At 42.0% G+C, this 25,500-nt stretch overlaps 4 protein-coding genes across 4 annotated transcripts; all 4 read left to right on the top strand.

Annotated features, from left to right (window-relative positions):
- Positions 1 to 920: 920 nt before the first annotated feature.
- On the top strand, positions 921 to 6,643 carry LOC123997723 (ubiquilin-4-like). Its single transcript, XM_046302220.1, has 11 exons — positions 921 to 1,318; positions 2,297 to 2,448; positions 2,551 to 2,702; positions 2,836 to 3,098; positions 3,435 to 3,593; positions 3,690 to 3,915; positions 4,080 to 4,219; positions 4,333 to 4,416; positions 4,572 to 4,687; positions 4,939 to 5,119; positions 5,349 to 6,643. Exons 1-11 carry the CDS (start codon positions 1,172 to 1,174, stop codon positions 5,499 to 5,501), a joined length of 1,773 nt encoding a protein of 590 aa, XP_046158176.1. The 5' UTR covers positions 921 to 1,171; the 3' UTR covers positions 5,502 to 6,643.
- Positions 6,644 to 7,763: 1,120 nt separating this feature from the next.
- Positions 7,764 to 9,700, top strand: LOC123997728 (ragulator complex protein LAMTOR2). The gene is made up of 4 exons (XM_046302230.1): positions 7,764 to 7,969; positions 8,139 to 8,301; positions 8,566 to 8,655; positions 8,841 to 9,700. Exons 1-4 carry the CDS (start codon positions 7,902 to 7,904, stop codon positions 8,895 to 8,897), a joined length of 378 nt encoding a protein of 125 aa, XP_046158186.1. The 5' UTR covers positions 7,764 to 7,901; the 3' UTR covers positions 8,898 to 9,700.
- Positions 9,701 to 9,975: 275 nt separating this feature from the next.
- Positions 9,976 to 15,532, top strand: LOC123997727 (ras-related protein Rab-25-like). Its single transcript, XM_046302229.1, has 5 exons — positions 9,976 to 10,137; positions 13,082 to 13,277; positions 13,966 to 14,159; positions 14,627 to 14,707; positions 14,986 to 15,532. Exons 1-5 carry the CDS (start codon positions 10,101 to 10,103, stop codon positions 15,111 to 15,113), a joined length of 636 nt encoding a protein of 211 aa, XP_046158185.1. The 5' UTR covers positions 9,976 to 10,100; the 3' UTR covers positions 15,114 to 15,532.
- Positions 15,533 to 16,961: 1,429 nt separating this feature from the next.
- Positions 16,962 to 25,498, top strand: LOC123997729 (ras-related protein Rab-11A-like). The gene is made up of 5 exons (XM_046302231.1): positions 16,962 to 17,299; positions 20,118 to 20,313; positions 20,766 to 20,959; positions 21,927 to 22,007; positions 23,761 to 25,498. The coding sequence occupies exons 1-5, from the start codon at positions 17,260 to 17,262 to the stop codon at positions 23,898 to 23,900; spliced, it is 651 nt and encodes a 216-aa protein (XP_046158187.1). The 5' UTR covers positions 16,962 to 17,259; the 3' UTR covers positions 23,901 to 25,498.
- Positions 25,499 to 25,500: the final 2 nt, after the last annotated feature.

Genomic DNA, 25,500 nt, shown 5'->3' on the forward strand with positions numbered 1-25,500 from the left:
ACTCTGTAATGGTATGGTAAAAAAGCTGAGGGATGGGCCAGGCGAAATATAACCACTCTCACATTCATAAACATGATGGTGCAAGGACTGACCATCCATGAGTTAACATTTTCTTTTCGACCAAGTTTTTAGGATGCAGTGTTTGTTTGCATTGTTTACAAACATTGTTTTATATTTTGGGTTTTGATAGGGTGTGACAGTTAAACTAAGATCATGAGGCATAAATTATATTATTCAAGAATCAATTTATATAATTCATTCTTAAGTCCAAAAATGCATGTAGCAACTACAGAATGCCCCTTTAAATATAATATTTAAAGTATTTACTCACTTTTTTTCTCAGCATTACAATTTTAGATTTGACAGTGTTGGACCAATGATTTACATCTGTGTTCATATACATCATTGAGTAGCACACATACATTTATGTGAAATGCAATGACACCCCCACACCACTAGACTTCAACGTTGCAAAGACCTCAGTTAATACTGCTTTCATCTCAGCTTGAGAATCTTGTTAGCTAGTTTTGTGATGTAGTAAAGATTGTTTATTATATTGACAAGATAGTAAAGTGACCGCTATAACAATGGAAGTACATGTTCTCAAAGATGGAAGGCGGGCGATGTGAGAGCAGGTGGGAACATTCTAGCCAATGAATGGCCCGAACGAGTGTGTACAACAGGCCATAGAGATAGATAGAGGACTCATCTTTGTATGTGCGATTATAGTGTCTGTGACAGCACCTTTAAAAGGCTATCTACATTTTAAAGTAGTAAATTATCTTCTTCATCGGCTAACTGCTCCCAACTCATAGGAATCCCCACCTAGTTGACAGCTTTAATGGTTGAAGTCCTCAATATGACAATGTCCATGCCTGAACGTATATAGGATGAGTCCTCTATCTATCTCTATGACAACAGGCACAACTCCGATATGAAGTCGTTTTTTTTCAAAGATGCCGAAATGCCACGTCCGTACACCATTACGAAACTTCTATTGATACAATCATCCCCCACATAGCAAATAAAATATACAAAATTTCGTTAACCAAATTTGACACTCAATGACCATACAAACGAATCGTATTTTGGTGGACATATTTTGGGCTGAGTAAAACCTCTCGCTTCACCTCTTCCTCTCTGGATGTAGTGAATTTGAAGAGGAGTAAAGATGGCGGAGAACAGCGGCACAGATCCCACTGTGGATTCCAACGTTGTTGAAAATGCTGCCTCAGACGGGACCATGATCGTGGTCACAGTAAAAACTCCGAAAGATAAAGAGGAGATAGCGATCTCGGAGGATTCTTCTGTCGCACAGGTATTCGCATTTATTTACACAGTCAGTTATGCAAGTCATGCTGTGGCTAACAAGCATACATCGAAGTTAGCTAGCCAACTTGCTAACTATTACCTAGCTCGTTTACGATGTTAAGTGGGAAGCATTATCCCAATTTCCCAACTAGTAATCTTTCTTTTCACCTTGTCCATTTCCTTAAAACGGTAGTTTGATTCGTGTTTTGCACAATCGGCAATGTATAAATACATATATAACAAGCATGAGCTAGCTAACCACGTAACTAGCTAACGTTAGCTTGTGAGCAAGCTAGCCAGCTACGTTTGTCGCTGTCAATCTCATCTAGCTAGCTAATTTCAGCTGCGGCCAGGCTAGCTGATAACCGGCTAGCCAATGGAGGCTCCGGCCATTGCGAAAGCCAATTGGGAAACTGGTGAGTATAATTTGTGGAACGTTCCAAAAGGAAACAACGCATACAGTAGCACGATCAATTTAACTAGCTGCCGAATATGCATCAACTCACCACGTAGCTTATTCTTAATGTTTGTCCACCAGAGAGACAGACGTTTGTCGGAGTAAATGTGGTTAGTGAAAATGTTTGAAATAGCCCACATCCTACCCGGTATCTTATTCTGGCGATATACAACTTTGTATGCGTTGTTTGTGGGCAACCTTGTTATGGAACATATTCATGTTGGAAGGTTCCACAAATTATACCCACCCTCTGGAATCTGATCGTAATCTTACGGCTAGCGACATGGTTAATGCTGTATTTGGTGACTTCCTAAACCATTAACATTTGACCTCATGGTTCTTATAAAAACTAAAAGCGACACAGCTAGCAGATTCACGTAGTTCGCTAGCTAACGATAGATTTCGAGATAGCTAAGCCAATATAACTTTTAAAATAGTTTTACCAACACTGAATGATTTGGATGTGTATATATCCTCTTTATTCCCATTTGTCTTCACCTGCCACTTCATTCTGTCTCGTGCATACAGTTTAAAGAGGAGATATCCAAAAGGTTTAATGCCAAACAGGACCAGCTGGTGTTGATTTTTGCTGGCAAAATCTTAAAGGATGGAGACACACTGAACCAACACGGCATCAAGGACGGACTCACTGTTCACCTTGTCATCAAGACTGCTCCCAAGTAAGACTATTTGCTTGCCCACTATTCTAGTAACACCATTGTATGTGTGAGTGATAGATAATGGGAACATTTAGGTTGATAATGACCTTGCTTTTTCTCCAGGACTACAGTTGGTGGCACATCCCAGTCCTCTGCATCCAGCTCTGGGACCCCCCAGGCCAACAGCAGCATCAATCCTAGCGCAGTGCCCAATGCCAGCACAACACCAGGCACTGGGCCTACCCCAGCCTCCACTCTGCCACCCAACTTACTGAGTTAGTGACCCAGTCCCCACTAAACCATCTCACAGAAAGACGACCATATCGCCTTACACCTACTCAACATCCACACAACTAGGCATTAACCTATGTCCTTCCAGTAATCCACCGCCCCCTTGTGTCTGCATAGGTGGGTTTGGTGACCTATCTAGCCTGTCAGGCATGGGCATGGGCTCAGCCAACTTCATGGAGATGCAGCAGCAGATGCAGAGACAGCTGATGTCCAACCCAGAGATGCTGTCTCAGATTATGGACAACCCTCTGGTGCAGAACATGATGTCTAACCCAGACCTGATGAGGCAGATGATTGTGACCAACCCTCAGATGCAGCAGCTGATGGAGCGTAACCCTGAGATCTCCCACATGCTCAACAACCCTGAACTTATGAGACAGGTCAGGTCTGGTGCTCAGATGGGTCCTTTGCCCAAGGTGTAATAGACTTGGTTTTGGGTTATCATTGTGTGTCTTGTCTTTACTTGAATCCCTCTAAAGAACCAATGCTTGAAGAGCATATTACTCCAACCATTTTGCTTTTTTATGTAGTTAGCTTGCAATGTAGTTTAAATGTAAAAAGGGGTCTATGTAACATTGCAAATGTACATAGGCCCAAACCCTTAAACTACTTTTTAAAAACTAGACTTAAACCGCACCACTCTCAAATTGTGGGAGGAATGGATGTGAGGAGGCTCATGCGCAGATGCATAATGTTAACTCCCTTCCTCTCTTCAGACCATGGAGTTGGCAAGGAACCCAGCCATGATGCAGGAGATGATGCGTAACCAGGACCGGGCGCTTAGCAACCTGGAGAGCATTCCTGGGGGATACAACGCCCTCCGGAGGATGTACACAGACATCCAGGAGCCTATGTTCAGTGCCGCTAGAGAGCAGGTAGCTATTATTCCTGCAAATATCATATGTAGACAATTGTCTTGAATCAAGTCCGGTTGTGTGATTTAGTCCACTTTCCTTTTTTTTCATCAATAGTTTGGAAACAATCCCTTCTCTGCTTTGGGGGGCAACTTAGACTCTGGCGTGCAGCCCTCCAGAACAGAGAACAGGGAACCCTTACCAAACCCATGGGGACCCCCTGGAACGTCCCCCTCAGAAAGCAGGGGGACTGGCGCTTCCACGACGACAACCTCCTCCGCTGGCGGGACTGCACCCAGTGCCTCCAACCCCCTGGGCATCAACGCCTCTGGGCTGGGCAATGGTAAGACCACTACCTCAGAAGAAGCACTTTCACCTTTTAGTCAATCTGCAAAACTATATTTCCCTTTACATCTGTATTAACATACCACCCTTGAGTATAACCCTTGTTTTGCTGCTTAGCTGATTCGTCTGTTTCTCTCATTCTACTCCCTATAATCTGTCCAGGTGTGTTCGGTAGCCCTGGCATGCAGAGTCTGATGCAGCAGATCTCTGAGAACCCCCAGCTCATGCAGAACATGCTGTCTGCGCCCTACATGCGCAGTATGATGCAGTCGCTGGCGCAGAATCCTGAACTCGCCTCGCAGGTCTGCACAACTTTATCCCTCTTTGCAGTAGTCCTGAATCATACTGATAAGATGAATATTCTAGGCTATTTTGTGTGTAGAATCATTGCTTAATCCTTTACTATTTTCCTCAGGCAATGCTGAACAACCCCCTCTTTGCCGGAAACACCCAGTTACAGGAACAGTTGAGACATCAGATGCCGGTCTTTCTCCAACAGGTCAGATTTCTGTCTCCAGTTATGCACTTTAGTTCCACATAGTGACAAAAAGAAGAAAAAAAAGAAAGATGACAGTGTTATGGAAGGCATTGAGTTTCTAACTGTGACTAAATGGAATATCATTTGGATTGACCAAATGGATGGTTATTTTACAGATGCAGAATCCTGAGTCACTGTCTGTTATGACTAACCCCAGGGCCATGCAGGCTCTCATGCAGATCCAGCAGGGCCTGCAGACCCTACAGACGGAAGCCCCCGGGCTCATGCCCAGGTACTGTACCATCTGTTATCCAGTAGATGTTTACTGGAGAGACTTGTGCTTTATACATTTGATTTTCTTGATGATGCCACTTTAACTTCTTTGGGACAGTTTATCTTTAAAATGGTGTGAAATACTTGTATGTTTTTTAATTATGTGATTTTCTGTTTTGAATTTGGCGCCCTGCACTTTCACTGGCTGTTGTTGAGGTGGGACGCTACCGTCCCGAATATCCCAGAGGTTAACTGTGGTTCTTCTCCTAGTTTGGCTCCTGGTGAGATCCCAGTGATTCCTCCAACCACAGGAGGCAGTGTGGCCCCAGAAAACCTTCCTCCCCCAACACAGGGCTCAAATCCCACCGCTGCCACTAACCCATCCCAGCAACAGCAGCAGCTCATGCAGCAGATGTTACAGATGTTTGCTGGGGGAGGAGGCGGCTCATTGGTATGTCATTGAGCTGTAAACACAATTTCTGACTTTCTACTTGGTAACTATACTTTGCTATTGTCCAGTGGGTTAGCATTAGCTTTGTGTTTCAACTGGCTTCATTGACCTAAAACCAATTAATACTGGCACTGAGACTTGTCTCCTAACAGTCACTCAAATAGGAACCTAGCAACATTTTTCATGCAGGCTCATATAAAAATGACTTTGGCTATGCTCCCTTTCACAGACCCTAACCCCGGAGGTGCGGTTTCAGCAGCAACTGGACCAGCTCAGCGCCATGGGCTTCATCAACCGTGAGGCCAACCTGCAGGCCCTCATCGCCACGGGGGGAGACATCAATGCTGCCATTGAGAGACTGCTGGGCTCCCAGCCCTCCTAACTTCCTTAGCCCCCTGAGATTACCGGGAGAGAAGGGTTAGGGAGGGGGGGGTGCTGGAGTGGGAGATGACAAATGAACACAGTCCATCACAGTCTGACAAGCCCCTCAGACTCAATTGAATTCCAATTACTATTCATCTCTTTGGTTGATCTGTGAATTGTAGGAAAGATATGGGGGCAGGAAGTGGGTGTTCAGATTCAAGTTTCTATTGGAGAGACCTCATATCAACCCTGTGGAATGATGACATCGCTGCAAAATGACGCCACCACTAACATGACTACTTCCTCTGACTATGGGAGACTATTTCTGAAATGACTGTGCCCATTTGCTGGAAATGCATGAGGTTGCCAACTTAACCCATCTTAATGGATTGTGTTTAGCCGGTAACAAGTTGAAATTTGGAGGGATGTGAGTGTTGAAATCATAGAATGAGGGATTCCTCTGACCTTTTATTTTCATGAGAGCCTGCTTGTTTTTACTTAATTTCACTCTATCATGCCTGATTGGCTAGTATTTATTATAGGAGCTGTAGAAGTTACCTTCTCTTTTCTTTACCACTCACCTTCAGTTTACCTTCTGCTTTAAGAATTTCTTGACATTTTGATGTATTCCTTCAAAACTCATACAGGCTGTTGGACTCTCTGTTTGAGCACTATAGCGTCCCTGGTTCAGCTGTTTGCTTACACTTTCAGGTTTTTTGGAAGGGATGATTTTCAGATTGGAAGGTCAAACAAGGTAGCTTGGTTAGCTCTGTAGTTAATGCTACATTGAGTCAATGAATGCTATTGAGTGTAAATTCTTCAACAGTTTAGGCTCTGGTTAAGTGATCAGACCTCCGATGTTTTTAATCTGAGCAATGATAAAAATGCGGACACCTTTTACGTCAACCATTTTGTGTATTTTCATACAAGCAGTGGTGTAGTGCCTGATAAAAATGTATGTATTGGTTTCAGCAATATATACCAAAATAATTTGTTGAATCTATAATGACAAAGTGTACTAATGGCATAGAGAATTATTTTTCTTAAACCCATACATATTAGTTGCAGTACCTACAGTTAAAGAAAATCTGTTCAGCTCTGCATTTTCTTGGAATCCCTTCACTCTGTTATCTATTCTAATAATACCTTTCAAGAAATGTGCTCAAGTGTGGTGGTGATTCATTTAGTTCAAAAGCATGGTCTACACTAGTAGTCTTCACTCCTGATCCTGGAGGGATGTACCCTATGCTGAATTCAGATGATCAAACCTTCTCAAAATGCACACCTGTTCATCACACCTCAGATTTAAAAGCTCTAGACTGGACTGCAGTGAGAAAGGTGGTGGAAACTCCATTTAGCCCAAGCTTACACCAATCCGCACCCTTTTGGCAAAGTAAAATTGAAATTGAGTGCAAGCCCAGCACAAACACATCTGATTCAGCTTTTCATGATCTTGATGAGTAGTTAGTGTTGTAGACTTAGCCTGTTCACACTGACTGCAACCCTCTAGGACCAGGTGTGTGATTAACACTAGTCTACATTGTCTATGTTATGAAATTACATGAACTTGATATGGATGATTTGTTCAACGTGTACGGGATTTGTTGTGTGTAGTCTGAGAGGTGGGAAAGTTAGTGGTGACCATGAATATTTGGTAGCTCATTAAAGGACCAAGCTTGAAAATATAAATTGTGAACTGTAATAAACATTTAAGTATCTTAATGGAAATTAAGCTGTTTTAACATTCACCAGAGTGGAGCTTGGATTCGTTTATGTTCCTCCATGATGACCAAATGAATAATTAACATGGATATCTTAGATCTTCAATTTATGATAATTTCATAACTTTGAAGATCCTGGTCTAAAATGGTGGCTAAAGGAAAGCTGTGTAAGTTATAAACATGACTGGCTAGTTCAGTCTCATCAACTATGCTTGGGCTGGGAAGTTTAAAGCAATGCTAATGTTAGACTCATCCGGCCTCTGCAAAGAGATTACTCGGGGTAGCTATTAAGAATTTTTAACTGATATGCCATTTTGTTCCTTTCAATAATGGCAATTAGCCACAGTCAGGATACTGCAGTTAACTCTCTTCTAATACAGTTTCTCCCCCAGTCCTCTTACTCAGACAAGTGTTTAACATCTCAGGAGCAACATGAAAAGGATATCAATTCTAGAATTGGGGCAGATCTGAGCTGAAAAGGTGCACTTTGAATATATTATTCCAGTGACCGGTTTCAATCGTCTGGAACGCAACCACTGCCATTCCCATAATGCATTACGATTTGTATCAGGAAGTTCAAGGAGTCAGCTGACTGGATGGTGTTGTTGTGGAAGAAGTCACTGAACTGGATGGTAAAATACACTTCATAATTTCGCCTAAATTAATTCAGTTGCTGCAAAGTATTGCTCACTCCAACCATGTTGCGGCCAAAAGCATTGACGCAAGTTCTCAGCCAGGCAAATACAAGCGGAGTACAAAGCACACTGTAAGTACTGAGTGGGTGAGGCACGTGAATATAGCATTATTTTCTTCTAACAAGCTAAATCGGTTAATTATTTGTTCTTAAAGATGACTTGTAACGACAGCTACCTACATGGAGGTAAGTCTTAGCTAACACTCTCTCTGGCTAACTTATTTACATGTTCTCCCCGCAGATTGTTAAATAATGAAGGGTCTCTTTTGGCTTACTCTGGCTATGGGGACACTGACGCTCGAGTGACCGCTGCGATTGCAAGCAACATCTGGTCGGCCTATGACAAGAACGGGCATCAAGCTTTTAACGAAGATAAACTGAAATTCATTCTGATGGATTGCATGGTTAGTTTGAACTATATGGTCTAGTTACCATGCATGAACAAAATGTTTGTTACGTCATTCTGCCTTGCGTTGGTTATCCATTTGAGTATCTCAGTCCGAGGCTCCAGAGAAATTAAGCTGTATGCCCGATAACGTATGGTTAAATAGTGGTAGAAAAGGATGACCTAGGCTATTTGGCAGCTTGGGAGGTAGTACCACTAAAGGTAAATTGAAATTCAATGTACATGCATTTTTATCAATTCCTTTCTTATCTTATCTTTGCAGGAAGGGAGGGTGGCCATCACACGGGTAGCTAACCTACTGCTGTGCATGTATGCCAAAGAGACAGTGGGCTTTGGAATGCTTAAAGCCAAGGTGAGGAAGAATACTTTGAGTGTGGATGACATTGGTGTGCAAATTGTGTTGTATTTGAAATGACAAAACACCAATGACTAATTCTTGAAGAGAACAAGTATGTATGCCATTTAAAGAGCCATGAGCACAGACTATGTCTGCATACCATACTAAGCATATATCTCCTGTCTGTATGGTATTTCTAGGCTGAAGCGTTGGTGCTGTACCTGGAGGAACCTTTAACCCAAGTTGCTGCATCATAGGGGAAGTCTGGCTGGAGTGTTGTCTTCAATTTTATCTCCCGTGATAATACAAGAACACTTGTTGCTTATGTGAATGCTTCACCTGGTCTTCATGAAACGCTGCAGTCTGTGTATGAATGGACTGAGTATTTGTCTTCTGATTACTGTATTTATACTCCGTATGCTCTAACTTAATGTTTGTTTAGTAATTTGGCCGTTTGTGGCATGCAGTTCAAATGTCAAGTTCACATATTGTGTAAGGCGGGCTATGTAAATCTTCAATGAATTTCACTGCCTGTAAGAGGACTCCTTTCTCAACTGCTGAAAATGCTGACACATTAACTTTAAGGCATTCGCTGTTTACCCTAGTCAGAATATTGCATTTGTCTGTTGTTGCCACACAATAACATTTATGATATCCTTTTGTAACAGGCTATCCATAAACTCTGTTTTTTTTCCAATGAAAAATCAATATGTATTTGTCTTCAAAGATATGAAATACATAAAACCATTTGATTCATATGTTAGATTTTTAGTTCCAAGGGTACCAAGGAGTTTTTTGCAGAACTGACATTACAGGTTTACTGAACAGACCTAATATTGCATTACCTTGTCAGTTGTTTGACAGTATTGTTATTACTGATATATATTTGTGTTTGTCAATTCAGAACTTTATCAATACTGTTTCTAGGTCCCTTTTGTTGTTACTTTGTGTTCCTGGTTTGAGATGAACAGAACCAGGGGTTTATTCATTAGTTGCATACCGTAGTAAAATGTTTTGCAATAAATTAGGTTCTATTTGACAGATAGGTCCTGTGAATACACCTCAGAGGAAGCAATGATTGTCTTTCGCCATGTAAAAGGGATAGGGAAACCGTAATTTCCTGAAGGCAATCATTTTGTTTGTCCAGCAGGTGGCATGTATCTATTTTTTTCATACAGTTGCTCATGTGGTTGTCCTACCTGTTCAACCTGCCATAGACTTACACCAAGCCACTCCCCCAACCCCCATCATTCCTCAGCAGAACTACCTGATGACACAGCGGAGCAAGTTCCTTGTAAACAATCTAGGTTTCTATTAAACGTAGAGGGGGACAGGTGACTTGCAAAGTGTTTGTGCGGTTCTTTTAAATCTGAAGATTAGGGTGAGTGGCTTCTGGGGAAGTGTCATCTTTCCTTTCTCCCCTCACACTCTTGAGAGCTGGACCACTGAAGGTGTACCTCATGGGTTCAGATGAGGCCTACAACTTTGTCTTTAAGGGTGAGTCCTTGTTCTTTCATATTTAACAGATTGATGTCCTACATTTACATAATGTAGCACACACTTATTCAGTAGTGATTGCATACATGTTCAGACTTTTTTTGCTTACTGGTCTTTTATGGGAATTGAAATCACAACCCTGGTGTTGCAAGTGCCATGCTCTACTAACTGAGCCACCATGATGATATAATTTGTATGTCAACAGAGTGACTCAAACCTACTTTGTTTGTAGTTAGAGCTAGTGCAGTGTTGCTCAGTACAGACAACCATTGAATTATGTTACTTGATGTGTGTGCTAAGGCTAGAAGCTAAGTGCCAGCACAGTATCAAAAGCACACTGTAGATTGTTAGTAACACATATACCACACATAAATGATGCAGGTCACTCCCACCTGTGTTGAAATTACAGAAAAAGTCTAGGGTGTGTCCTGAAACGGGGCTGTAGTACAGGGCGTCTCAGAATAGGAGTACTGATCTAGGATCTGTTTAACATGTTAGGTCATGATGAATATGACTGTATGAACAGATCCTAGATCAGCATTCCTACTCTTAGACACTTTGTGGATACGAGCCCAGGTCTAGAAGTTTTATCCATTACTTTTAAGAATGCATCTAACCTTGAGGTTCATTAATATGCTACTGTTGGTATTTTACAAGTCAAGACAGTGCTACTTCAAGAATGTTGCTATTTCTATGAACTTGAATGCTATTTCTGTATGTAACTGAATACATTCTTGACCTCCAACTGTTATTGTGGTGAGTTTCACAAGCTTGTCAATATCATTCCATGAAAACACACATTCCTGAATATTTGATCCTATCACTCTTTCCATTATGTCTATAGTCACACCAGAGAAGCATGTGTACTGTTTCACTACATGACTTACTAAGTCCTATATGCTACAGGTATGGTAGAGGAGGTGGTGATGTGCATGATGAGGTGAAGTGATTTGTCGACTAGGGAAACAAGAAAACCCAGTTAGTTGGGCCAGGGGAGGTTGATGACGTTAAATTTGGTGTTTTCGCTGAACCACATGGAAGTTTCTGCCATTCATTCTGGAACGAAGGACTAGGCCTAATTCTACTATAGCTTTATTTTTGAAACTATCCAGACATCATGAAGTAAAATCTAAATGAGTCCCTGCTTTGATTGTCTAAACGTAAATGAAGCTTTTATAGGTAAATAAGTTGAGGGAACTGCTCAGTCATAAATCAATTCAAGTAAATCTGAATTATTATTAAATGAGTTTTTTTCCCCGCAACTTACTTCCCTTTTGCCTCAGAACAAAGTCAAACCAGGCCAGTAAAGTGCTTCAAGGCCTCTTATCCTATTTACCATGGAAACCAGGGATATTGTTTGCATAAGAGGTTACTGAGTATGGGAGGGGTAAATGGCAACATTTTCATCTCACCTAATAAAAACCAAAAGCAGAACAATGATCTGCCAATGGAGTGAACAATTACCCAAAACAAACCAAAGTAGAACATCTCGTAAACGTTCTTTCCTGCTGCCTGTTTTACACCTCAGGTTAAATCTAAACTGGGTTCGGGGACCAGAAACTGGATAGTTGCTGTAGAATGTAAGTCTGTGAACATGAACAGGCATGATCCCAACATTTTTGCTTTTGACAAATATCTTATTGCCTGTTAAAAGCTCTGTAGCATAAATCAGCATGCAGGGAAGATAATAAATACTTGCTAATCTTTTCCCCACTAGGGGTTTGGAGGGCAATAAATAGAATATGTATTAAAGGTGACCGTACTGAATAAACATGTCACTTTTTTTTAAACCTTCTGCACACTGCCGTTTATCACATTCTTGGTTTCCTTATATCTTTCTTGCTGGTGCGCCATGGAACTTGGATGCTTATCTTGGTTCAACTCACATTCTCATGGTTGAGATTAAAGCAGAAATTGGTGTTTGGCTCAGCTCAGTCAGCTGTGTTGAAATCATGGTGTCATTGACATGTGGTCATATTTTCCTATATGTTTGTCAAGTAGGCCAAGACTGGCTTTCTGAGTCAGCTGCTCACACTCTAGAAGCAAACACATGAGTCACTGAAACATATAGGGGGGCATCATTGTTCCTTGTACCTCTTCTGTTTGGACTCAGTATTGCTCACAGCAAGATAGATAGAGGGAAGTATCAGTGTGAACTGTACCACCTGATTTTATTAGTTGCTTCCTCTTTTGAAGGCCTGTTTCACTACAGGAAATTCCCCAAGAGCAATGCAATAACCCCCCCCCACACACACACACTCGCTGGTTCTCCTTTGGTTCTCTTCAACAACTGACCCCTCATCACTGTATATACTATTATTTTAAAGACACCTGAGCCATGATTTTGATGCTACTTCTCAGATGGTTTGTTCTACATTCCTCACTTAACATAATTGTCCCAGTAACTATTTGCACAGGTGTGGTGCTGTTTCTGTCATAGAACACCGTTGTGAAGAGAGTACTAATGATATAATGAGCAGCAGACTAAGACTGAGGGTTTAGGGTAGGGTTAGTGATATTGAGTGGGCTGTATGAGGACACACCTAGGACTCACCTAAGAGTTATGCTATTTGCAGGAAGTTCAGGGAGCAGCCTTATTGTAGTTATGAGTTTGTGTTAATCAATGGGATCACATGAGCTAGATTTTAACAGTAAAGAAAGGGGGACATTGAAGAATCATTGTTTTTGTGTGAAAAAAACATTACTTACTCTCATTAATGTAATTCCATATGTGTTGTGCCCTGAAATGGCACCTTGAGGTTCTACACCTGATACTATTGTGCGTCTGCACTATGGCAATATAAAGTGTTCTACATCTAGGATGAAACACCTAGTCCCCTTCATTCACATAATAGAGACTCACGGGGGATGTAAAGCACATATTCAAACATGTTTCTGGTGCACTAGAACTCATGCCCTCCTCTCCCCCTTCTTTCTTCTCTAGTGGTTCTCATAGGTGAGTCTGGCGTTGGCAAGAGCAACCTGCTCTCCCGCTTCACCAAGAACGAGTTCAACCACGACAGCCGCACCACCATCGGGGTGGAGTTCAGCACACGCACAATTCAACTGAAAAGTCTCATAATCAAGGCTCAAATCTGGGACACGGCTGGGCTGGAGCGTTACAGGGCCATCACCTCTGCGTGAGTAATCTGGGTGAAACTGTGGACCCACGTACACACACACACACACACAAAGGGACCATTTCTCACTATTGTGTGGGCATCTTGGGTGGTATTATAGGCCCAAACACTCCACGTGGAGAGGCACTGGTTTCACACTTTGCCCAGATAGCCTGGAGGAATAAACAGCAGGTTCACTGTTCCAGTCATTTACTACTTGTGCATTTTGGTCTAAATATCCATTATGGCTGGGCATATTCAATACACATCCAGACCCAAACATTTTTCTTCTCTGACTTAAGAAATTCCTGACTTGTTCTTTTGTAAAGGCTCTGGAAGGGTTAATGGCATGGAAACACGTTTCAAAACAATAAAACTGTGTCCATTCAATTTAATGACATGGAAAATCTGAGGATATGCTATACCACAGCAGGATTAATTCTTCTCTGTCAAGAGTTTAGTAAATACTTTACTGAATAATTCCCTCATGCACATTTCCTTCCCTAGAAATGTCCTTCTGCAATCAAAAACCAAGTCTATTAGAATATTACAATGCTTTTGTCGGTTCAGTGTATCGTACTATGGAGGCCTACATGGCATTTCAAGAGAAAAATGGGATATGGATACTCGGAGGGTATCACCCATCACATATTTTATAAATATGAATGAAAACATCAGGTTACATATTTTTTTCATATTTTCTCCCTAGTTATTATAGAGGAGCTGTCGGAGCACTATTGGTCTATGACATCACCAAGCATCTGACCTATGAGAGTGTGGAGCGCTGGCTTAAGGAGCTATATGACCATGCAGACCCTCACATCGTAGTCATGCTGGTGGGCAACAAAACTGATCTGGGGTCAGAGCGATCAGTGCCCACTGAGGATGCCAAGGACTTTGCAGGTACAGCTGCCAAGACTCTGACACCATGAATATATCCTAGGATAATAACAATGACTCCATTGTAATAAACATAATAAATTGCATAAACTTCAAAATGTTGTTCCCTTATATAGTGAATTGTGGTTTTGCCTTGTTAATATACTAATATTCACAACAGCCAATAGGCCAATAGCCTTTATTGGTTAACATTTGTGGCTTGAGCAGTGCTTGACTTGGGATCTGAGTACCGCCACCGCAAATGTTCTACTGCTTGAGTGCCTGTTCCTCTTATAGACTATTAGCTCAAAGGTATTGTTGAGCTCCTGCACCTATTGTAAATATAAACAGTATCAGCACCCAAAATGAGTACCAGAACCTATTTCAGTCCATATCAAGCACTGGGCTTGAGTCACTAGTTCACCCCAAATTTGACAAACCTACATTTTGAGAAAATACTCAGTAAACACTACCTCTCTTGCTCTATGCAGAAAAGAATGGCCTATTGTTCTTAGAGACATCAGCCTTGGAGTCCACAAACGTTGAGACTGCATTCCAAAATGTCCTTGGAGGTAATTGACTTTTATATATTTACAGTACCAACCCTATTATTGATTTGTTTGTTTTTATCTCTCTAGCTAACCTTGTTTTTTGGTGTAAAAGTAGTGCAATCAATGCTCTGTAATTCATCAGTTAAACTGAGTGGAAAGTTGGCATTGCAGAACAAAATGCTTGTGCCACATTTATTGTTTTGTGTAAGCAGTTGTCACTGGCAGTTTGTGGTCAATGTTTTTTTGTCACTGTTTGTTGCACCATAATTCACACTATATTCCTGTGCCTCTTCCATCAGAGATTCACAGGAAGGTGAGCAGTAAAGAGGTGACCCGGGGGTCCATTAGTGCCGTGTCTCTGGCCAGCCCCGTCCCCAGAGCTGCAGGCGACCCTGAAGAGAAGAAGCCCTGCTGTAGGAACCTCTGATGGGACAAACCACCCCCTCATGTGGAATAGAGCACTCCATCTTCCTCTAGTTAGTGTGCCCAAAGGGTGCAAGCCTGATTGAAAAGAATGATGCTGATCAAGACCACTCTGATGTGACATAGTTACATGTTGGCAGACAGAATGAGTTTTCCATTCCTAAAGATGATGGAATGTGTATGTACATGGCTGGGGGTACATTTTACCCCCAAAGAATCCAGCAATCATTTGAATATAAAAATATATCAAACAGCATTTTTGTGTAAACTTCTAAGATTCAATGTTGCTTAGGATGATTTTATTTTTAAAGGTAGTCAACTGATGTACAGAATATTTGCATTTTTAGTGACTGAGGTTGGACAACAAGTGCCAAAACCATGTTTTTACACAAAGCTTGATTAATTAAATTTGCTGTCACTGTTGTTTGTGCTCTGTTTACTTAAAGTACAGTTACATGTCATTTTTTAATCTTTTGCTTTAATTGTTCCAAAACGGTGTATTCTTATTGTGGGGGGATTTTACAACAATACAGGAATATTTTTTTTGCACTCAAATGCCAGGTTCATTATTACTTGCCTTATAATTATCACTTTTTACATTTGATTTCCTTCACAATAATTGCCAATTCATCATAATAATACATCTAAAAATGCATATGCCAATAAGTATAATACACAAATGGCAACTGATAGACAAGAACATAATGGAATAGCCTACATTTTCCATCCGTGAGGATTACTTTTGATTATAATGAAGATATCCCATTAATGATCAGACATTGACCATATTGATCTCATAAGTTGCCCTTAGCTAAACCTATACTAATTAATTTGTAAAGTGCTTTTTTTCAGACCCAAGGTGCAAAAAAATACAATAAATAGGCCTACATCCAGACACAAAAGTATATATTGATTGCATTTATTTAGCTGCATAAGCATAGCCTGCAGTTCAAGTGCTGCAGTGCTGTGATGTCATTATGATACTGTGCTAAGGATCCATTAAACCTGAGGGTCATGGTGCTTTCAAGACAGCTGGGAACTTTGAAAGAATGTGGTCAAATCCTGACGTCGGAGCTGTAGAAAGAGGTCCGAGTTCCCGACCTGGAATTCCGAGTTGGATGACCGTTCAAAAAGATTTGTCCCAGTCAGAATTCTTTTTTCCTGAGTTTTGCATTTGTATTTATTATGGATCCCCATTAGCTGCTGCCTACTACCGTCGTCCAGCAAAATTAAGATATTAATACATTTAAAAACATTACAATACATTCATAACATATTGTGTGGCCTCTACTCTACTACCACATATATATAACACAAAATCCAAGTGTGTATAGTGCGTATGTTATCGTGTTTGTATGCATGTGTCTATGTTTGTGTTGCTTCACAGTACCTGCTGTTCCATAAGGTGTATTTATCTGTTTTTTAAATCAAATTTTACTGCTGACCTGAGTTACTTGATGTGGAATCGAGTTCCATGTAGTCATGGCTCTATAGTACTGTGCGCCTCCCGTAGTCTGTTCTGGACTTGGCGACTGTGAAGAGACCTCTGGTTGCATGTCTTGTGGGGTATGCATGGGTGTCCGAGCTGTGTGCCAGTAGTTCCCAGTTGTCTTGAACGCACTGATATCCGAAGTCGGAGATTTCCGAGATCCGAGTCCCCAGTTGTTTTGAACGCAGCATCAGCATACCTGGAAGACTTGAGACTGAAGACGTCACCCAAGAGGCGATGAGTAGGATCAATGGAGGCAAATCATGAACGACAACAAAATAGACCAATCACAGGAAAGCCAGTGACCGGTATCTGTCGTCGATTGGCCAGTCGAAACTGGGTAAAGGGCGGGGCTAGAAACTCGATGTTACGTCGCTCGGAAATGGCAAATTACAAGTGGTAGGGAAGAGGAGTCGAAAGTTTGTGAAAGGTAGTTTGTTGTCTTTTAAAATTTCACAGTCAAATATGAGACCTATAGTCGAATAATATATTAGAGACGTTGACATAGTGATTGATCATTTACCTTTTTGACCCGGTTGTTCGTTCTACCGAAGCGGTCGGTTGCGAGATAAATGGTCAAGAAGTTTTGTCGAATTGAACAGAGAAACCACCACGGGAGGGTTTGAACATTTCACATTCCATAGGTAGAAACGTTGAAGAAATGACGAATAGAGAAGACGAATATGACTATCTTTTCAAAGGTGAGTGTGTTTACGATACTTTACTAGGACATTGCCATGTCGTGAGTGTAGTCATTTCGACCTAGAGTCGGTTCAGCGCCACACCGATTTCAATATAATACATTTATTTTGTCGCCGCTTCCGCCCTGTCAAAAGTAATCGGACTGTGTTGCTGCAACTACGTAACGAGCGCTGCCAAAATCAATTCTCAATGACATACGGTAATGCGTAGCAGTTACAGTAACAACTTCACTCTGAATTTCTGTAACTGTTGTTTCAATTCAGTAGAAATATGGATACAACTGTGTAGTAGGCTAGTTGATTGCAACAGCACCCACTGCACACAGACATTTAATAAGCACCATGGAGCTAACCAAAGTGACATCTGTTTAGTCATCTTGTGGTGGGCCTATGACGCAATCATCAGGAGAGGAAGTATTGGTCAACAGGAGTCATATAGCCCACTGATTATGGCAGGATGACACCTCAATATATTTACTCAAACCGATTGCCCTAAGGTGACCAGTGACCACATGGTTTAGCCTTTAAGCACTATTCTGTTTGTAGGGATTCCATTGACCTGGTGTCGTGGTGGGTCACTCTGGGTTTAGAGAAAGCGGTCATCTCCATGATCTGTTTACATCTGAATGGAGTAGAGTAAAGATGACCTTGGCCAAATGATACCTAATTCATCTAACCGATAGCATAGAGTGAAAGCTTATTGGCCCCTTCTCAACATGACTTGTCTGGTCCTTGGGTTCTATGTTGTCTAGTCGTACCTTTCCCAGACATTTCTGTGCACATGCACTGTAGCCTATTGTTTGGCCTACATAAGAGTGTGTAGGCCTACATTTGTAAGAATACATCAACCATTGGTATTTTACAATGATAGTGGATACTTACTGCTCCCCTGTACTTACTTACACTAACTACTTTCAGTGTGGGTTGTTTTGTCCTGGACAAGGGAAATAAAGTGCACAGTGTCCTTTGTTTGTTTGGGGTTCTACATTTTAACATGCGTTGTCAAACTGGAAAGACCTGCATGATTCAAGTGAGTGTGTGTGTCCCTATACAGTAGGGAATATGAGCATAACTTCACTTTCAGATAAAATACCTTGGTGCTGGCCAAATAGCACAATTATCTGAATACAGCTAGAATGCACTGCCCCATAGAGCCTAAAGTGAGGACTGTCAGTAGGCCACATAACCAGTAGGTTCCTCCCCCTCCAGTTTCCTGCGTTTAGTTTCTTTCTTTACTGCACCCTCACTGTTTAGGCATGAGTCAGTCAGGTGAGTGGTTGAATCACTGCTTCCGACAAGGAGCCTGTAAATGTTGCACAACAAGTTGACCAGCTTTATTGTTTAAATGACTGAGTGCTTATTTAAACTGAGTGCTCTCTTTACAGATAATGAAATGCTTTCTTGTTGATTTGACTTCTAGATCAGATAGACCTACTTAAAATAACTTCCTTATATTGTATTGGGAAATATAATTGATATCTTTTTTTGTACCCTGTTATCTCCCTCATTTTGTGGTATCCAATTGGTAGTTAGTCTTGTCTCATCGCTGCAACTCCGGTTATGGACTCGGGAGAGGTGAAGGTTGAGAGCCTTATATCCTCTGAAACATAACCCAACCAAGCCGCACTGCTTCTTGACACAATACCCACTTAACCTGGAAGCCAGCCGCACCAATGTGTTGGAAGAAACACTGTGCACCTGGTGACCGTGTCAGCGTGCACGGCTCCCGGCCTGCCACAGGAGTTGTTAGTGCATGATGAAACAAGGACTTCACTGCCGGCCAAACTCTCCCCTAACCCGGACAACTCTGGGCCAATTGTGCGACGCCCCATGGGTCTGCCGGTCTTGGCTGGCTGCGATAGAGCCTGGACTCAAACCTAGAATCTATAGTGGCACAGCTAGCACTGCGATGCTGTGCCTTAGACCACTGTGCCACTCGGGAGGCCAGAATTGAGATTTTTAAGGAAGAGGGACTTATATGGAGTGTTGCCGATGAATTGCCTGTGGAACAAGTTAACTTTTGTTAGGTTCACCTAGCTTGAGTCAGTCGGCGCAATTGTCAATTGGTAGGCAGGTTTCTACCTGTGTCTGCTGCACCACTGTAGTATTTTCATGTAATGAGCTTTGCCTAAATTCTGTGGGAGATGTGTCAATAAGGCCTCGTCAACACACAACCAGTTCCTATTTCCTAATAACAAGGTGGTGAGCTTATGAGTTTAGGATTTTCCTCCTGACTCACCTGGATTTCAGTCCTTGTAAAATCCTCTTTCCCAACACACCCCCGTTTATGTTTGGAAATGAATGGGTGTCAAAACGGGAACATGTGCCAAATGTTTCATTGCTCCATAAGGGCAGGGTTCAGAAGTGAATAGGCTGAACTTCACAAGGCATCATCTTCTTGGTCAATTAAATACATCTTTTGTCATTCATGACAATACTTAGCCTAGGCGCTCCCTCACAAAGTTTGAAACTTCATGTCATGGGTCTTTAGTCTATAGCAAAAACAAGCCAGATGGCCTGTGTTTTGCACAAATATTGTTTATTGAATTACAGTCAAGTACAGTCATGCCCTCTCAGTAGACCGTTAATCACTAACAGAGCAGCAGACACATGGCACAATGCTCTTAGACCCAATCAGGAGCTGTCATCTCTTCTACCATGATTGTCTTTGTCAGACCGGTTTTACCCCCACTGAGTGTTCCTATTCCTACTTCGTAGGAAACAAGTTGTCAACACCTGTACAGTGGGTAACATATTGTATCGTTATTCTGGTGGTGTCTGTCTGACTCATGCCCTCACTCCTCTCTCTGTGCTCCAGTGGTGCTGATTGGGGACTCTGGAGTGGGGAAGAGTAACCTGCTGTCCCGCTTCACCCGTAACGAGTTCAACCTGGAGAGCAAGAGCACCATTGGGGTGGAGTTTGCCACGCGCAGCATCCATGTGGAGGGCAAGACCGTCAAGGCCCAGATCTGGGACACGGCAGGACAGGAGCGCTACAGAGCCATCACCTCTGCGTGAGTATTAACACAGCTTGCACGCATAGAGATTTGTTTTGTCTGTCTGCCAGTCATCTTTTGACATATTTGCAACATTTAGACAAGCAGCCCAATTCTGATCTTTATTTAACTAATTAGTCATTTGACCAATCCTGTAGATCTTTTCACAAATGAGCTCTGAAAGATCTGATGGGATTGGTCAAATGACTGACTAATAGAAAAATTATCAGACTTGGGTTTCCTGTGTAAACCCAGCCATTGGGGATGTTTGTGCGTACAGAACATTCCAGCCTACTTCTGATAATTTACTAATGTTCTCATCTTGTTGACAACTTTGAGTCCTTTGCTTATGATGTATGCAATAGCATTTCATGTAGGGAATGACAAACTAAATCTACCACTCCATTGACTCAGCCAATGCTCAGCTGCTCCCAGTAACACTTAGTTTCCTTCTCCTGTCCCCTGTGTAGGTACTACCGTGGGGCAGTGGGGGCTCTGCTGGTGTACGACATCGCCAAGCACCTGACGTATGAAAACGCTGAACGCTGGCTGAAGGAGCTGCAGGACCACGCTGACAGCAACATCGTCATCATGCTGGTGGGCAACAAGAGTGACCTGCGCCACCTCAGGGCCGTGCCCACGGACGAGGCAAAGGCCTTGGCAGGTACCCTTACATCAACTAGTTTTATAGCTACTTGATCTGTTTGTGTTGATTCTACTACAGCGTAACAAGCCAATTGGACAGTACAGGAAAGTTGTTTCTCCCTCAATAATTTTTACTTTTTTATTCGCGATAGCAGTGGATATAAAGCGATGCGGCAAGTTGAACAACACAATACCATTTTTTAAAATAAGTATTACCATAATCTTGCTTTCCCTATTGGAACAAGGGCATTTCAAACACATTTCAAAAATAATCTGGGCCTGGGGAAAGTGATGCACCTGAGCCTCGCAGTGGACAAGGGAATGCCCTCCACTCTCTGTCACTGTCTACTTCCCCCTTGGGGCTGCTCTTTGATGTGGAGACAACAGAGCTCCTAACAGGCTGCCTCTGTCAGTGATTAACAGCTGTTTCTGGTTCTGAATGCACATCCCCAGCAATTGAAAAAAAGCCAGTTGAGTTGGCTCCATTATGACTTGTGATTTTAGCTACTCTACACACTCCAATGTGACATTTCCAGCTTATCACACTTATCATTTGTAGCTCTGCATAATGGTTCTAGTGTTTACTTATGACCTTGAGTCTTATTTCATGCATGGAATACACTTTGACTTGTAAATTGCTCTTGATAAGAGTGGCTATATATGAATGAATGGAATTGTTCTTGAATGGAATTGTTCTAGAAGACGTCATTGTGTAGAGTAAACAAGCATACCATGTGATACCATAGGCTCTCGTTCAATTTCTGTTATTGATTTGTCACCAGGGTTGGCTCATGCAGCAAGACTACGAAGGGTCATCGACATCATGTCATTTTTATCAGTTAGCCTATTCTGTGGTGGCTGTTGAAAATAGCCTCATTGGTGACGTATAATGACTGGATGGCTGTTTTATGAAGTGCCTACTAGTACAGACAATGAATAATGCTTTTTAAAATTTTATTAAAAACAAAATTCTCCACTTTCCACAGAGAAGCATGGACTGTCTTTCCTGGAGACCTCGGCGTTAGACTCCTCTAATGTGGAGCTGGCTTTCCAGACCATTCTCACAGGTTAGTGTACACTGCCTACCATATACACTAGAACTGCTTGTGAATTTAACAAGGGGCGGTTCCATCGATACGGAATTACACTGCTACTCCAATTTTTTTTTTCACTTTAAAATGGTTGCCAAACAAAAACCATTGATTACTTTTTTTACAGTAAATTATTGGAACAACTGCAGAATTATGGTAGAATATCCCTCCGTTTTATTCTGTTACCAAACTTTGTATCTGCACAGTTCTTCCTGTAAATGTGTTTTTAACATTTTTGAAGGAAATTGTTACATTTATTTTTTATGTATAGGGTTCTATGGTTTGTTCAACTTTGAAATCAATGGTTTTTGTTTGGTATACATTTTAAAGTGAAATTGCCCCAAAGCAGCTTGTATTCACCCTGTAGTGCACACAGAATCATGCCATCTTGTGAAAGAGCTGGCCTACTTTAACACTTAAAAGGCTTAAAGTGTCACTTGTCCATGTAAAGGCCCCCCCTTCACACATCATCTTATATTAATGGCCATACCAAACGTTCCTTTAGTGTGTATATATATATTTATTTATTTATACTCAGAGCTTTGTAATCCATGTGTTCAGCGGTGATTCATCTTCCACCAATAGATGGCAGCAAAATCCAGGTTATTACGAGGCCTCTACTGTAAGATTACTCTGCAGTAAATTGAACAGTACCTGACATTTTTATTAAGGTCAAAAGCATCTGTAATTGGCATGCTCCAAGGACACTCTGAGGATCACACAAAGTGTGATTGTCTATCAGATCTGATGTTTGTCAGGAAAAATAAATGCTTTAGTGGTTGGGTCTGGTTGCAATATGTACATTGGAATGCAAATATGAGCTTTCCAGATGTCTAGTCGTTTTAGGAAGACACAATTTAGTCCCTCATACCCAGAACAACTCACATGAAGTACTTCTACAAGAGCAACTTACTGACGTATTAGCCACACCTTAGAAAGGCCCTTGTTAATGTGTGGCCACTATAAAATAGAAAATGAGCAACGGCCAACTCAAAAACCCAAGAGTGTCTGAGGAACAAGCCTCTCACTGAGGCCTTCAAATCAGTTGATAAATGGCTGTCAGCATGCTCCCTGCTATTTGTGTTCTGCTTTCTCCCTCCACATACAATTCCCACTGCCTGCATTTGTACAATTAGTCATTCTACTCTTCAACAAATTTTTCATTCATAGAAACTTGTGCTAATGATAGTTCTAATTAGCTAATTTAAGAGAGGTGAACAGTGCATAGCCGTGCTCAAACACAGCCATGTAGGAATTGAACTAGAGACTCCCTGACCCGGGAAGCATGCTGACGAGCTAGTCGTTGAAATACCAGATCAAGGGTTAGCTTAGGTCATCTTGTGTGCTTGTTTTCAAGCGGCGGGAAGTGGGAAGTGGCGGGAAGTGACTTGGGGGATTCACCATCAGTCAGTGGCATGTATGAGTCGGTCTGAAGTTAGTTTTGCGTGCCAGACTCGAGTAATCCTACGGAAGGTGCAGAAGTTCAGTCCCTAGGAGCCACAGGGTGCTGCTGGTTTCTATGACAACTTTTCTCCATTTTATGTTTGTTTTGGTATTTATTTACACAACCCTGGAAAGTGAAATGCTGTTAGGTCCCCATTGCATTACCATCTTGTTGTGAGTTTTGTATCCACTGTAGTGTTTGACGAAACACGCTCCCTTTCTCATCACCTAACAACCCAACAGCGGCTGTTGTGTTCTCACTTGTCTCTGTCTGTGTCTCCTGCAGCCATCTACAACATCGTGTCCCAGAGGCAAATGACGGGCCGCAGCGACACAGACTTCTCGCCCAACTCCAATGTGGTGCCGATCACGGTGCAGCCCACGCAGAACGCTGCCAAGTCGAGTGCCTGCTGCCAGAACAACTGAGGCCTCACCACCGCTAGGGAGAGTCAGGGACAGACAGGTAGACGGGGAGGGAGATGAAGAGAAACCTAGAGACAAGGATACAGGCAGACAGAAACAAGGGGAGAGATACACAGGGAGACAAGGGGGGGGGGCAACCAAGTGTTTCTGTAGCCTCTTTGCATTGTTTCTTCTGTGAAGTCTGTCCCCATCTAATTCAATAAGCTTTATGGTTATGCCTTGACTTGATCGGTTTTAAATATGAAAGAGGACATGATTTGAATTAATTTACATGAATTGAGAAATTGAGCATGTTAGGGCATGGTCCGCCATATCTTTACAGTTTTTGTCTCACTCATTGTGAACTGACCCCCCCCCCCCCCCATTGTCAGCTCAATTTAATAGGCCTGTGAACACACCCAATTCCATAGCAAAAGGGCAATAAGATTCGGCAGCGAAGACCTGACTTCACTGAAGTGTAACCCCCCCCCCTCTCCATTGTCAGTCAGCTCCTCCCAAACTTATTTGAGTTTGTCCCAATGATATTTATTTAACACTATATTGAGGTCTTCTTTGACCAAAGGGTTTGTGCTAACATGCAACACTGGGTGGGTTTGACCTGAAGCTGCTTACTATATATGAAGGGTGTCCTCTATCTTTTTGTTCTTGATTTCACTGGTAATCAAATCCTTTTATGATTGAGTTATTAAATGTAACTACCCTTGGCTAATGGGGAAACGAGGAGTTATGCCATCTCATCCCAAATGTACCTGGTCGAATGTCAGGCCAATCTAAACTGCACAAAATGGGGGTCCGTGGAGAACTTTTCATGTCCATTTTATCAGTGCACTTCGACTTCCCTTTGTCTTTACACAGAATAAAGTTTGCTCTTCTGATGAAACCCATTACAAAGTACTTTGTGCGCAGCAATTTTTCTCACATAAGCCTATATCTTCTTTGCTAACAAACCAGTCTTGCTCCTTTACCACTGTGAACCATCCTTTTTTTCTGGTTTAACTGAATTGCTGTCGTTTTCCCTGTGGCTGTGGAGATATGGGAGAGTGATGAGGGGATATTGGTTGTAGTGGTGCTGGTCATATACCATGGTCTCAGTGGAGCCCTCCCTGCTGTCCTGGATGGATGGACAGCTCATGTTGCAAGAGATGGGTAGTAAAGGGCACTCAGCCTTGCCTGCTGCTGGGTCTCTGATGTACCCAAGATGGCTTGTTTTACTGTAAATTAACTCCATTGTAACTGGAACAGTATCATGCCTTCTGGGATATCCCATAAGAGTGTCCCAGGTCTCTTTGTATGGTTTTATTTTCTCTTTTTTTTCTGGGTGTGTGTAGTTCTGTCATGTTAGTAAGAGTAAGCACTACGGAGGATGCTAGCCCTTATAGATCTGATAGATTGGCAAAAGAGGGGAGGTGTGGGGAAAGTTTCAGGGTGCCATTACCACAGCCAAAAGGTCAACAGTGTAAACAGTCATTATCCTGCTGAGTTTTTTTCACCCTTGTGGCATTCCCAATAGTAAATTGGGTAGTAAAGGTTAGGTTTTTAAAAATGTTAATTCTCATGTGTATATTTAGATTGCATATGTATAAATAAATGTAATTTCTTAAGT

This window comes from Oncorhynchus gorbuscha, linkage group LG15 (genome assembly GCF_021184085.1).
Source record: "Oncorhynchus gorbuscha isolate QuinsamMale2020 ecotype Even-year linkage group LG15, OgorEven_v1.0, whole genome shotgun sequence".
Taxonomy (NCBI): Eukaryota; Metazoa; Chordata; class Actinopteri; order Salmoniformes; family Salmonidae; genus Oncorhynchus; species Oncorhynchus gorbuscha.